This window comes from Lycium ferocissimum, chromosome 1 (assembly GCF_029784015.1).
Source record: "Lycium ferocissimum isolate CSIRO_LF1 chromosome 1, AGI_CSIRO_Lferr_CH_V1, whole genome shotgun sequence".
Classification (NCBI taxonomy): Eukaryota; Viridiplantae; Streptophyta; class Magnoliopsida; order Solanales; family Solanaceae; genus Lycium; species Lycium ferocissimum.
Window position 1 is genome coordinate 6,766,386 of NC_081342.1, and position 13,389 is coordinate 6,779,774.

The 13,389-nt window shown below is 32.6% G+C and overlaps 1 protein-coding gene across 1 annotated transcript; it reads right to left on the bottom strand.

The window, feature by feature from the left end:
- Positions 1-1,475: 1,475 nt before the first annotated feature.
- On the bottom strand, positions 1,476-6,568 carry LOC132068209 (probable inactive histone-lysine N-methyltransferase SUVR2). Its single transcript, XM_059461730.1, has 7 exons — positions 6,371-6,568; positions 5,623-6,151; positions 3,619-4,598; positions 3,042-3,304; positions 2,137-2,203; positions 1,981-2,031; positions 1,476-1,828 (listed from the first exon to the last, which is right to left on the bottom strand). Exons 1-7 carry the CDS (start codon positions 6,554-6,556, stop codon positions 1,733-1,735), a joined length of 2,172 nt encoding a protein of 723 aa, XP_059317713.1. The 5' UTR covers positions 6,557-6,568; the 3' UTR covers positions 1,476-1,732.
- Positions 6,569-13,389: the final 6,821 nt, after the last annotated feature.

The following is a 13,389-nucleotide window of genomic DNA, read 5'->3' on the forward strand; positions in this document are numbered from 1 at the left end:
CGATTCATGAATATAAGTGCTTTTTAGTTACCACATAATCCCTCAGTTCACTTTTACTTGTCCACTATTTCTAAAATAGATTTTCATTTTTACTTATCATTTTTCACATATCAAAATAAGACAAATTCTTTTTTCCTGTTTTACCCTTAACATTAACTGCTCATTCCAACTCATTTTCCAAAACCAATACCATTATATAGCAATTAATATATGGGCACATGGTAAATACACACTTTATTTATTATTTTTTAAACAACGTGAAAAGTCAAAAATGGATAAGTAAAAGTGAATGGAGAGAGTAATTAAAACGGTAGAGTAATACATAGGAATGTGATCAATTCATACCCAGTGATGATGTTAGGTGCAGTTTCACTACGGTAAATATGGAATCGGCGTTATCATATGAAGCGTTTGGATTACCAATTATTATACATTATAAAATATAACAGATTCCTAAAAACTATTAATGTCAATTCCCATTTTGATATTCATTGTATCTATTAACTTTTTGGCTCATTCATTGTATAATGTAAATGGGAGTTCTTTCCTGTCTTGCTAATAGTTACTCCCAATTGGATATTTATCCAGACTTACAACGTATGTTTACATTTATGTACAATAATAACTAAGAATGTTTTATTTTTGATGGGTAAAAAAAGTCAATCAACTTCTTAGGGATATTTCCGTATTTCAACTTTAGATTTTCCACTTTTAATATAATATGATATGATTAGTACTTGTTTCCTAATACATATTGGTTAATCAGCTATACTGAGTACTGACCATCGTACACATAGCAAACTAGACTGTAAAAAGGGCAGCCCGTGCAAGAAATATCGTGTGTTTACGTAGGATCCGGAAAAGGGTTGCACTCCAAGAGATGTAATTTAGGAAACCTACTATGACATGTTGATCCCGTAGCTCAAAACCATGGGTCACGTGGGAGACAACTTTACCGTGACAAGCATCAATGACTGATTTTGCGATTCAAATACACAAGTAGACAATTTTATCTTTAACACAAGCATCAGTGGCTCGAACCCATATAGGTCACACGGAGAACTTTATATGCGCTAAGACTCCCCTTCAAAGCAAACAAGAAGTGATCCATGAAAAAGGTTTGTGATCTTGTGATCCCCAGTCACTAGCTAGATGCAAGATTTATAGTTCAAATTCTTTTTCATCAAAGGAATAATATAATGATGTTCTTGACTTTTTGCATTTTTGCAAAGAAATGTGATTTAAGACTTTTGCCAACCATAAACTCCAAGCTTTATTCACGGAGAACCTAATAAATGAGCTTTTACCAGTTAGGTATCTATTGGAATAGATGAAATGGCTTCACTCAGTGGATACTGGCTACTTTAAGTTGGTATTTCGGTTTTCTTTTCGCGAAAATGCTAACTTATTGTTGCAGTGGTAGCCGATTAAGAGGTAATATACTCAAATGTACGAAACAATCAACAAACAAAACATGTTTTTCCAACGTACTCATGCAATTTCACCAATTGATAGTACATAACATCAGCAGTTCTTTTTTCTATAGTTAACATCAGCTGTTCTTTTCCCGAAAAACAAAATAGTGCTTCTTGACAATCAGCAAGGTTTTTGAAGTGAAACAATAGCTTCAGTTACTCTATTCTATAACAAATGCAGCACCTAATAAACATTTCAATGTACTGAAGGCTGATAGGTAGAACTGTACAAGAAGCAATATACTTGTTAAATAATTTCACCGAAGACTGATGTCCCGACAAACTTTACTTCCACAGCAGCACTTGAAAGCCTTCACTGGATGACTATGATCAGTGAAGTCGATGCCATAATCCTGCAATGTTTCATATTTACAAAGATTCTTTAGTCAAAGTCAACAGCTAGTTAAAAAGAAATTACACTTATCTTTGACTTAGCTCATGCTTCCTGTACATTAAAATGAGAAAGTTCTAAAGTCATGATGTTCAAGATAGATGGGGGCATTACCCAAGTTAACTCTTCTAAAGCATTAACTTTCCTTGTAGTGAAAAAAGCCACCTGCAGTGACATTAAAAAAAGATGCTTGATGTAGATACTCCACGGATTTCTAAATAACAGAAGGGTACTTCAAACAGCTTGAAAAGAAAGATAGATAACAAGTACATGGTAGTAGTGATGATCCGGAGTCTCTACTTCAACTGGGATCTCAATCAAGTTAGCTTCATAACATCTGACCAAGATAAAATTACAATGTGATTAGTTTCAGTCCACATTGGGAAGAGAAAAAGAAGCAACAACTTTTGTTCCACATAAATGTGATTCTTAGAAACAATAAATGCAAAGAACGAGTTGTTTGATCACGCAAAGAAGAATAACGGGAACTTGTAATGGTGCTCGACTGGTGGTTCATTCCATGCCAAATTTATTTCATAGAGAAAGTCATACGAACAAAAGGAATCAATTGATTATAACATCTCTACATGCCAGATATGATGTTGCATCCAATGTTTACCTATCACCCCTCTTTTCAAATTTGAGGACCAAAGTAATAGAAACAAAGAACAGATACACTGAAAGAGTGAGGGAAAAAATATTAATTCCAAGCATCAAGTGAAGTTACAGCATGCATTCAGATGGAGATATAGGGGGTAAAGCAGTGAAGAGTTGCAGGGAAGAATAGAGAAGTGATGCTGAAGAAGTAAATATGACGACATTGTTATCTTCAATGCATGATTGATGATACTATACACATTCTCATGACTCCTGATATATTAATTACCTACTCAAAAAGTCATAATCAAAATGAGTGTAAATATAAATTTTATTAGGGAGTCGACATATATTTTCATTCCGAGAGGCGAGAAGCATAATTGGCGAACATGATATTATTTATTACCTTCCTGGTCATGTTGTTTGTTCATTAGGTAACAGCTGGTGGACATGAATATTATGAATATTATGCAGAAAAAGTGTACACACCATCTATCACCGGATAAATCAAAGAGGAGAGAAGAAGGAAATGGAGAGAGGCAACCACGAAGAGGCAAGGATGAGAATTAGAAACTAACCTATGATTAATGAACCTTGCAACATTGCCATAGGAAGTTGCGTCCAAACAAAGTGCTTCCTCATCCTTCAGGACACCTTCCGAACCCCAGTCTGCATCTAGCAAAACTGGATATGTGTGTCTCTCATCAGCAGTTTGGGTGTTTCGCTCATACAACTCTGTGTTGGTCACTATCTCACCTACATATTCACAAACAAAAGCACCTCTAGGCAAATCCTCCAGTGCCCTGAGCCCCCAACCTTTCCCATCAGCTGTCATAAACACCTGACATGTAGATAAGAATGTGTCAAATAGTTTCTTACTACTCTAGGTTTCTTCAAAAGTATTGATCATGCAGAAAAACTCTCTTTTTTTCTTTTTGGATATATCAGATAAGTACCATTTCTATCACAACAAGATAGCGAAAAATAATATATACAACATAGAATTATAGTTCAACCACAATCAACTATTATGTGTTCCCAGACCAATAATTTAAATGACATATAAGTCTATTACTGAAACAATCTCCTTCTTATGTTCAAAAAGAGACAAAGTGGTCATACACGAAACCCTTAATTTGCAATATTTTTTCTAACCTGTAATGGAACTGCTATGCCACGCTGAACAACACGATTGCCACATCCCTTGCTGCAGCCGCATTTATGCCAGCACTCTTTGACAAATTTCCTCACCAAATGACCCTTGCACAGGCCAGAAATGCTATTGTTCTTAGACCTTTCAAGGGGACAGTCTTGACAATATACTAAACCATGCTTTTGGGGTTCACGATTCATTGAGATGCAATTCTCGAGAAACTTTTCCTTGAGCAAACCACCTGGTGTGTAGGCAAATTCACCCCCTGTTTCACCAGCACAAGCACAGGGTATATCTTGAGACAAACAATCCCCGCTGCAGCTTGAACAACAGTTGTCATCTGATATACGAGCAAGGAGAAACTTGACGTATGCATTTTGGAAAATGACGTTTTTTGGTATGTACTTGAAGACTGGAAGAATCTCATGGCTGAATTCATTAATTAACGAAATTTTGTGCTCCTCTTGACCAATGGAAATGTCTTCAATATAATAAGCAGAAACTGAATTGTTCATCATTGGAGGCCCAAGGAGTTTAAGGACCTTAAGAGTTTTGTCATTTTCAGCACCGTAAATCCTAGTACCGTTAAAATTCACCATATGGCAGATTATATCCCTATTTCCTGAAGCTGGAAATTTTGGAATTTGAGGTACGACTTTGACAAGATTCGACAATTTGAAACCTACTGGATGAAGTTTCTGAGACTCTACTGATGGCTCATTTGCTGCCCTGGCCTTGGTGCCAGCTGTCAGATAGCATTCACACAGATTTTCCATCAACCTCAACAGAGCAAAACCAGGTTGAGAAAATCCGTAAGACTTTATATACTTTTCCTCCATCCGCTTTAAGACTGCATCTAAACTTGGTGGACAAAAGTCTGAGGAGGAATTTGGCTTATAGACAAACGAGATCTTAACCTCCCCTTTTGAAGAGGAAGCAATATCTAGACGTGATGAATTTGTTGCACCTTCTTCATTTCCTTCTGTACCCAAATATTTAGATAACATTCACATTTTGGTAAGACTGAGGATTTGACAAAACCAACAGGAAGGAAATACAAATAAAAAAGATTCAAAATTCCAGACGTACGATTTTACCCATAGATACAATTTCCCAGTGGTTTTACCAACAAAAAGAAAAGAACTTACGATCTGATTCAACAAATCTGCATGTTCTTCATTCACATAGCTTTTTCCTTTTCATCAACCAAAATATCAAAGTTGGGCTTACTATGAGCAGAAACTAATATAGAATTACTGTAAAACATAAGAATCTCTGCATGGCTAGCTTGTATGAAAGATAAAGCTGACATGTATTTGACTTATTAATTGAAAATTATAACCCACATAATATGAAGAAAAAGCCTGAATCAGTCTTAAACCAATGTCATAACAGAAAAGAAGAGATTAGCTTTTCCAGCTCAATCAAAAGTGGAAGATGTAGCTTTTTTGTAGAAAGCATTTATATAAATATGATTTCACATCTTTGATTTGTTCAAAGAAGATCACTAGAACGAGAACAAATTCATAGAATTTGCCCTCAGAAAATTTGTAATCATTGAAGCTTTCAAAAAGAAGAATTGTATATCACTGGAGAAAGGATTGCAATATAGCAGTTTGACTTAGCTGTCTTTGTTTGGCTTTCAGACAACAGATTAACTTCTAGAATATAGTTATTGACGTTAGCAAGTTAACTCCTCTATTTCTTCCTTTTAGTCAATCTTTAATATATTCACGTTCTGATTTAGTATGCAATCACCAAAACAAGTGTACATGACAGTCAAAAGAAACTTCAAAAGTAAAATCCATCCAGAAGATATCAACCCAGACCCCACTTGTGAGATTATACTAGGTATGTTGTTGTTGCATCTAGAGAATATCAACAGAATGGGTAGCCGAACTCTAACTAAAGAACACTCCATTAACACTTTCCAAGTATTAAACCGTGTCTGGGAAGAGAAACAGAAAGATATTATTAACAGTTAACTCTACACATGGAAGGAATACCTGAAGGGACAACAGCAAGGGGAACATCAAAACCTGGCAGGTTATCAGAAAATGGCACGTTGAGGGGCACAGAATCACTAACGTCGTACTCAACCAGAGCACCTTGGTTGGATGCATCAGTTGAACCCATAACATTTGGCTCTTCCGGGCTACTATTAAAAGTTAGTCTTCGTTTGGGAATCACAGCAGGATTTGAAAGAGCACAAGGTCCTTCCATGTCATCATCAGAAAGTACCACAATGTCATTAGCCCACTCCGAAACAGGAGAAGCCTCTGAAGAACTCCGTTTCTTGCCTTGGCGCTGATGATGGTTCAAGAGAGAAAGAGGCTTCAATTCAACATCCTCGGTTTCGTAAGACTCAGTAGTGAACTCAGACATCTTCTGCTTGCTGGGAATCTGCAACTCTGAAGTACATGTGTCAGCACTTGGGCTGGGATCGTAAGGTGAAGAATTATTTCCCTGGGAGCTGAGCCTAGATCTTTTCAGCGGTGGTTCATCTTCTTCCGGCTCATCTACCAAATGCCTTACCTGATCATCAGGAAAACTATAATGACATGCCTTCTCATTGGAAATTGAAAGGAAAGATGTGAAGATGAATGAACGGCCCCTTTTATTCTTTGTGCATGATCTCAAGATAGACACAAATATTACCATACATAATCTATAGAAAGAATTAACACGTTGCAAGGGGTATCATGTGCTTATGGACAATGGAAATAAGCACTGAATCAAAAGTAATAACAGTACCTTTGACTTCTTGCTGTCTATAATAGACTCCACAAGGGCAGAATAGTTCTCATCTTCAATAAGCTCCCAGTTTTTGTTGTACAGTTTCAGAAGGTTATTCAACACTGGCTTCACATCTTTTGCAGTATAGCCAAAGACTTTCATTGCCTCATAGGCCTTTGTAACTTTCGGATTCCTTGGAGCCATTTTTATATTACTAATGAAGAGCTTGAAGGGGCTCAATGAGGGCCCGTTGAGGTATAGCTTCTTCCTTTGAATGCGAAAAAAAAAAAGGAGAAAAAACATTACATCTCCATTTCAACCATAAACAAGAAAAAGCACCAACACAATGACTGGGATAAAATTTAAGCATAGCATACTAATAAAATCCACTGGGTATGTTGTTGTTTTGTTTGTTGTTTATTAACTTACTAGATGACAATCCATGTAGAACAGTATCTAGTACAGATTTATGAGGACTCCTAGCAGTTCTTTCGGAAGCTAATAGGAGGTGCAGAATGTTGGTTATATCAAATGCTACATCAATAGAAAAACAGACTGTATGACATAGTTAAGCATCAAGCCGATACTTCATCATTCCAGAAAATCCTAATAGAGCTCGGTGTGAGACAGTCTAAGTTACTCGGACTCTTCAAAAGTGTTGCCGCACCCGTGTCGGATCCTCCAAAAATACACTACTTTTGAAGGATCTGACACGCACCCAATGACATTTTAGGAGAGTCCAAATAACATAGGAGACAGTAGAAAAGGGTTGACTGCATAATAATCACTTCATCAGCCAAAATACAAATTAATGTAGTGGCAGAATTGTTCCCCACATTTCACCAAGTCCTCTATTACTAGTATTTATTGTTTATCAGCCAACATCTTCTCTACAATCCAAGAGATATGACAGAGGGAATGGGGATTATAAGTAGTCCCTACTTGTCAAACTTTGTTGTATCACACATCTTCCTACCACTAACCACTAACCAGAAGAGTTTTTTATTCCCAATTTGCAATGTTAATATTACTAAGATAACACCCAATTGTCACAAGAAAAGATGCTAATGGGTGTTCCAAGATACATTGTTGAGGAAATTTTTTAAAAATCTACAAGGAATGGTACAAATTAGCCCCATGACAGTTGCATGGTTCCATATATCAACAACAGGACATCAGTTTAACAGAAATTAAGTCCCCACTTAAGTTGTGTCTCAATAACTTACTTCCATGTTATTCTTTAACAACTACTACCTGCCCCTGCCCATACAAGATTACTATGAAGTTAAACTAGATCCCATCTTCAACCTGTAAAAACAAGTTTGAAGTTCTCTTTAACAGCAACTTTGCTTCCAAAACTCCTTTTACTACTACCTCCATCCCGAAACGAACAGGAAGAGTTTGGAGTATAAAGGCATCCATCTCTTAATATATTTTAAATAAAAATCTACACAGTTAAAAAATATGTTAAGAAGGTACATAAATCACACATTTGTAGTCGGAAAAAATACTATTTACATACCACATAGTAATAGTGTTAAAAATATAATTAAGTAGTAAATAAAGTGTTTTCTCTCCAACAGTTTCAGCTTTAATGAGATGGTTATACACTTCAACGTGATATCAAACACACTCTAGTCCGGAGTTCAACAGAATTAACACATTTTTGTCTTATGAAAAAGACTAGACACCCGCAAGACAACAAAGCGTGTTGAAAACATAATTAAGTGGCCGTTTGGCCATGAATATTTTTTACTTTTTTCCAGTGTTGAATTCAAGAAATCATGTTTAGTAGTAAAATTCCGGAATTCGAAAAGCACCAAAGGTTGTTTTCACTTTTTTCACACCAAATCACTCATAAAAATTGAAAAACAACTCCAATTTTTGAATCATATTTCACTTTGAAAACAAAGTGCCCGTTTGGCCATGGGTAGCTTTCACTTTTTTCTGGAATATTATTTCGGAAAACTATTTGGACATAGAGTTGTTACAATTTTTGGGAATTCAACTTCAAGTTTAAATATGAAACTTTCCGGATTTCGAAAAACTCCACTTCAAATCACTCACAAAAATTCAAAAGCAACTGCAATTTATATTCATGTCCAAACACAACTCTAATTTCCAAATACCTTTTTTCAACTTTAAAACATACTATTTTATTTTTTTTCAAATTTCACAATTCTTATATCCAAACGCCCACAAAAACTACTTTTTACACAAAGAAAAAAGAGAGAATGGCACAGCCTCAAACAAGCAAAATAAAGCAACCCAAAAAAAAATTATACTAACAGGAAACTCGTCTACTATAATATTTTTTTATTATGAATATTTTGCCAACAAAAAAAAAAAAAAAAAAAAAAAAGATCAACAATAATATTCTTACTTCTGGGTTTTTATAAGCTTGAAACAACAACCCAAAATACATTTCAAAAACTAAAGCATTATTCTATCAAGCCTTTTATTTTTTCATGCATGAAGCCATTTTAACTAATCTAATATCAATGGGTTATAACCCCATTACAAACACTGACCCCACTAGGTTTTTGCAGAAATAGCCCCACAAATCCCAAAACAACAAACAAATAAATTATTCATTTTTTTTTTTACCTTAAAATTTCATAATAAAAAAAAAAACTCTTGTGGACCATAACTTAAATGAATAATCACAACACCTTTTGGAAAAGCTTTTACTTGAGCTTCAAGAAACTCTTGGACAATTTCTCAACATTCTCTTCAACAATGGTGACAAACAAATTCTTCATTCTTGATGTCTATATCAAATCAAACAATTTAACTTTTAACTGTAATTGAATTACTATGGTTAAGTAATAGTACAAAAATATACCTAGGAAAGGCAAATTTAGAGAAACTTTATTTTGTAGCACACACAATTCACACAAGTTATGCGAGACTCTTTTTTGTTTTACCAATTAGTGAGTCCAAAGTTTGTACTTTTGGGCCCACAAATTTTGAATCAAATGAATTTGTGATATTAAAAGAAGTCTCACACAACAAGTTAGTTAGTTATGTAAAATACAAATTAAATTATCTTATAAATATCTTGTTTTATTGGTACAGTGTTATATCTAAATTTTTCAGAGCACGGCAACGAAAAGTAACAGAATTACTGCGACATAATCCTTTTTACTGTCTAATCTTTTACCTTTTCACTCAACCACTGACTTTTTTTATTTAATTACCCTTTTAATGATTCGTTTTTATTTGATTATTGATAAAGGAGGGATTTAAGTTGATATATTGACGATATTAAAATTTGTTATACAACCAAATATTAGTTTAGATAATTTGTGTATAGTGATGTCAATTGGTTATTGATGTAATTTACTTACATTTAGGATTTATGAATGAGTGTGATTTTGAACTATTATCACTTAATTATACTCTCTCCATTCTTAAATAAATGAATTTGTAGAACTTTTTCTATTTCCAAAATAAATGAATTTTACGAAGTCCAAAGATGTATTAATTACTTTTTTCAAAATTACCTCTCTAATTGTTTTTCCTACTCCCAAAATTGACTATCTCTTGTTTTAAGAAAAGTTTTAAGACAGTAAAATGGTAATATTGACAAATTACCCTTTTATTAATGTCATTAATTAACTTTCTTAAGAGGTGTGTCACACTTCTAATATTCATTTATTTTTTAAATGAAGGGGAGTAGTTAATTGATTAGGACTATTTTTACCTCTCTTTATATTTAATCACGATAAGTTGATGTCATTTGGTGTAAACACGGGAAATAAGTAAGTTTTTGCTTGTTACTTGGACAACAAATCTAACTAGCTTGCTATTATTGGTTAAACTACACTAACATTGTAAAAGTTCATTATATTTACATGGTATATAATTTAAATTAGGGAAAAGGATCTAAACACCCTTCAAATTTGTGAAATTCACAATATTCGCCCTGCGTTAATTAGTGTATCACCCCTCCTCCCAACCCCATTCTTTCATTTAAATTCTGTGTAGCAAATGTATAATATGCTTTTAAGCTTAAATGTATAATTCAATCTACAAGATTGCCAAAAATGGAGATTAGGTGTGATATTTCTTTCAACTTCAATGTATTGTCCGTGTTTTTTTTATTTATCTTACTCTATTTCAAAATATTGATATTCACTCGAAAGAAAATATTTAAATCGATTTTCCTTCTCTTCTTTTAGTATATATTCTAAAACGATAAAACGAAGAAGTATTTGCTAAATATTGTTAAATTGTGATTTATTTATCATTATTTGATGGAGTTTCGGATAGGTAGCAATTTACCAAATTCGATATGCATATATTGTAAAAGAATCAATATGTGGTACATGTCTTTAAATATACTAGTTTAACCGTACGTGCATTGCACATGTGCATCACGTCAATCGCAAAAAAATATGTGTGTATTGCTTCATTTCAAATTATCAAAAAAAAAAAAATCTTATCAATTTAGCACTGTCTAATCTATTAAATCCTACAATCTAGATAACTTAACGATTAGAATCTTGATAAACAAAATAATGTGCATATGTATTTATATGCACAATGCATCAAATTAATAACATAAACATATGAAGGAAAAAGATTAAATTTTAATTTATTGGAGTTACCGCAAGAAAATCATTTAACTCCAATCCAAACCTATCTAATTTGTAGATTCAATACCAATTCTAATTAATCCAATCTCTACTTGGAAAGTGTTAATTTAAACAAATTAGATAGTTGTGTATATCGTAACACAGAAAACTTACTTGTTTTTCGATAGCAGAAGCGGAAGTCTAAAACGAAGTGGTTGAAATTACTGGCCGCAGTTAAAATTACTGACCGATGGTGAAATTTTTTCGTGCAGTCCGTGGATAAAAAGACTCCTAAACCTAAAAAATATGGCAAGAGCTTAAAATTTTCAGGTATGTAATTAAATGTTTATTTTTAAATATTAGGGGATAATTAAATGACTATTATAAATATAATTAAATAATAATTTGAGAAAAATAGTGAATGACAATTTTTTCTATTATATAGTCTTTTATTTTAATAAAAGGCAAAAAGTCCAATCAATATTTCTAAGGTCATTCGTGCTTTTAATATAACTAGTCTCTATAAACGTGCAGTTGCACGTTATTCTCAAACAATCTCAATCATAGTAAAAGAAAATTCGGATTATATATATCTACTCAACACTTACTTGAAATTGATGTTCACGGTATTTATTATTTTTCCCTTTTTCCCATATAGAAAATATGTTACTGCTAAGATAATCAATATTGGAAATAAAGTGGTCATATATTTATTTAGTGTAATTTAAAGATATAAAAGCGTTGAAAATCAACTAAACAAAATTACATTATAAGAATATCAATCACTTTCAAGAATATTTGGTTATTTATTTTCTTAAAAAAAATAAGTTGATTATAGAAGAAACAAAATTAAGTTGATTACCAAAGTAAGATTTATAATATTTCTATTAAAAAAACAAGTAATTAAAACAGCCTTATCTTACATATATTAAATCAGAAGGCCGGATTTCTTAGTTCTCCAAGGAGGCATGTGCATGCTTTTGTTAAATCAATCAATCAATCATCAATAATATCAAATCAATATATTATAAAGCTAAGTATAAATAAGGTGACGTGACACTTCTTTATGGTCTCCATTAATATTTCTCTTTTTTTCTCAATTTTTGAGCTTTTTCTGTTATATTCCCCTCAAAATATTTGCTGAAAAATAAAATTACTCTATTAATAAGTCTAATAATTATTACATTCATTGCTGAATTAAAAGGGAAAGACATCCTTTCATATTCCTTGTTGTAAATTAAATCATCTATATCCACTACTGCTTAAATTTTTGTAACGATACTAACCCATATCGTTTGCAATAAAAGTAAACTTTACACTAACTTCTGAAATTTCCAAACACGGTTGGTTTTACATATTTAATTCCATCTGCTAACGTATAAGCTAATCAATGCAAATTCATTACTCAATTAAATGGTAAAGAAGATGAAGAGATTTCAGGCGGTGCTTAAGTACTGCCTAAACTACAGAAGTGTTTAAAAACACCTAAATCAAATATTTGTACTCCTATCAAATGACCATGAAAAAGAAGAAAAGAATCTACTTATAAAAATAAAAACATGAAATTGCTGGAAAAGTATTTTCTATTCTTTCCATTTTAAGAGAATCAAGAAAACTCACATATCATGATTATAAATATATAATAAATATTTAATATAATTATTTTTCATAGTGCATAATTGGTTGTAGAAAGCTTGAAGATGAATGGACTTTGTCTTTTGTTTACTTGTTTAGTTTGCCCATGTTATGTTAAGCTCTTTCATATTTCAGTTAGTTGAAGTATGTTCCATTTGATGGGAGTCATGGGACGGTTGACTCTTTTTTCACAAAGATAAAGGAGATCATAAATGAGTAAATGACTATTGATTGTTGATTATAGTGTCGTGATATTGAACGTTTTTTCAAATAAGTTATCAAATGTGGGCTCTGTATAAAGTCTCACGATCAGAATAAATTATACTCCTTAGGAGTAGTAAAATTCCTTAGGAAATGGTATGTTCTTTTAGGATAGTTAAAAACTTATAAACATCCAATGCTTTCATCAATCATTTTTATTTATTATGATTAAGTGATGTATATGAAGAGATATGTTATGTATTCATTTGAATGGTATAAAGACTTAATACGAGTAAAAAATATGTGTGCATGATAAATTTTAGATCAAAAAATTCGTATATCCTTTCCTGGGTTCATCTTTTGCCTTTTTCCCTAACTTTTTGTTTATATTTTATTATAAAACGCTTAAAATTATCTAATGGGAAAACTACATATATATATTAAGGAGAAATATTTACAAAACGTGACAATAGTTTTCCTTATTTACAAAACATAACGATATATATATATATATATATATACACACACATATTAAGGAGAAATATTTACAAAACGTGACAATAGTTTTCCTTATTTACAAAACATAACGACATTTTACGAAACATGACGGATTTTCATATA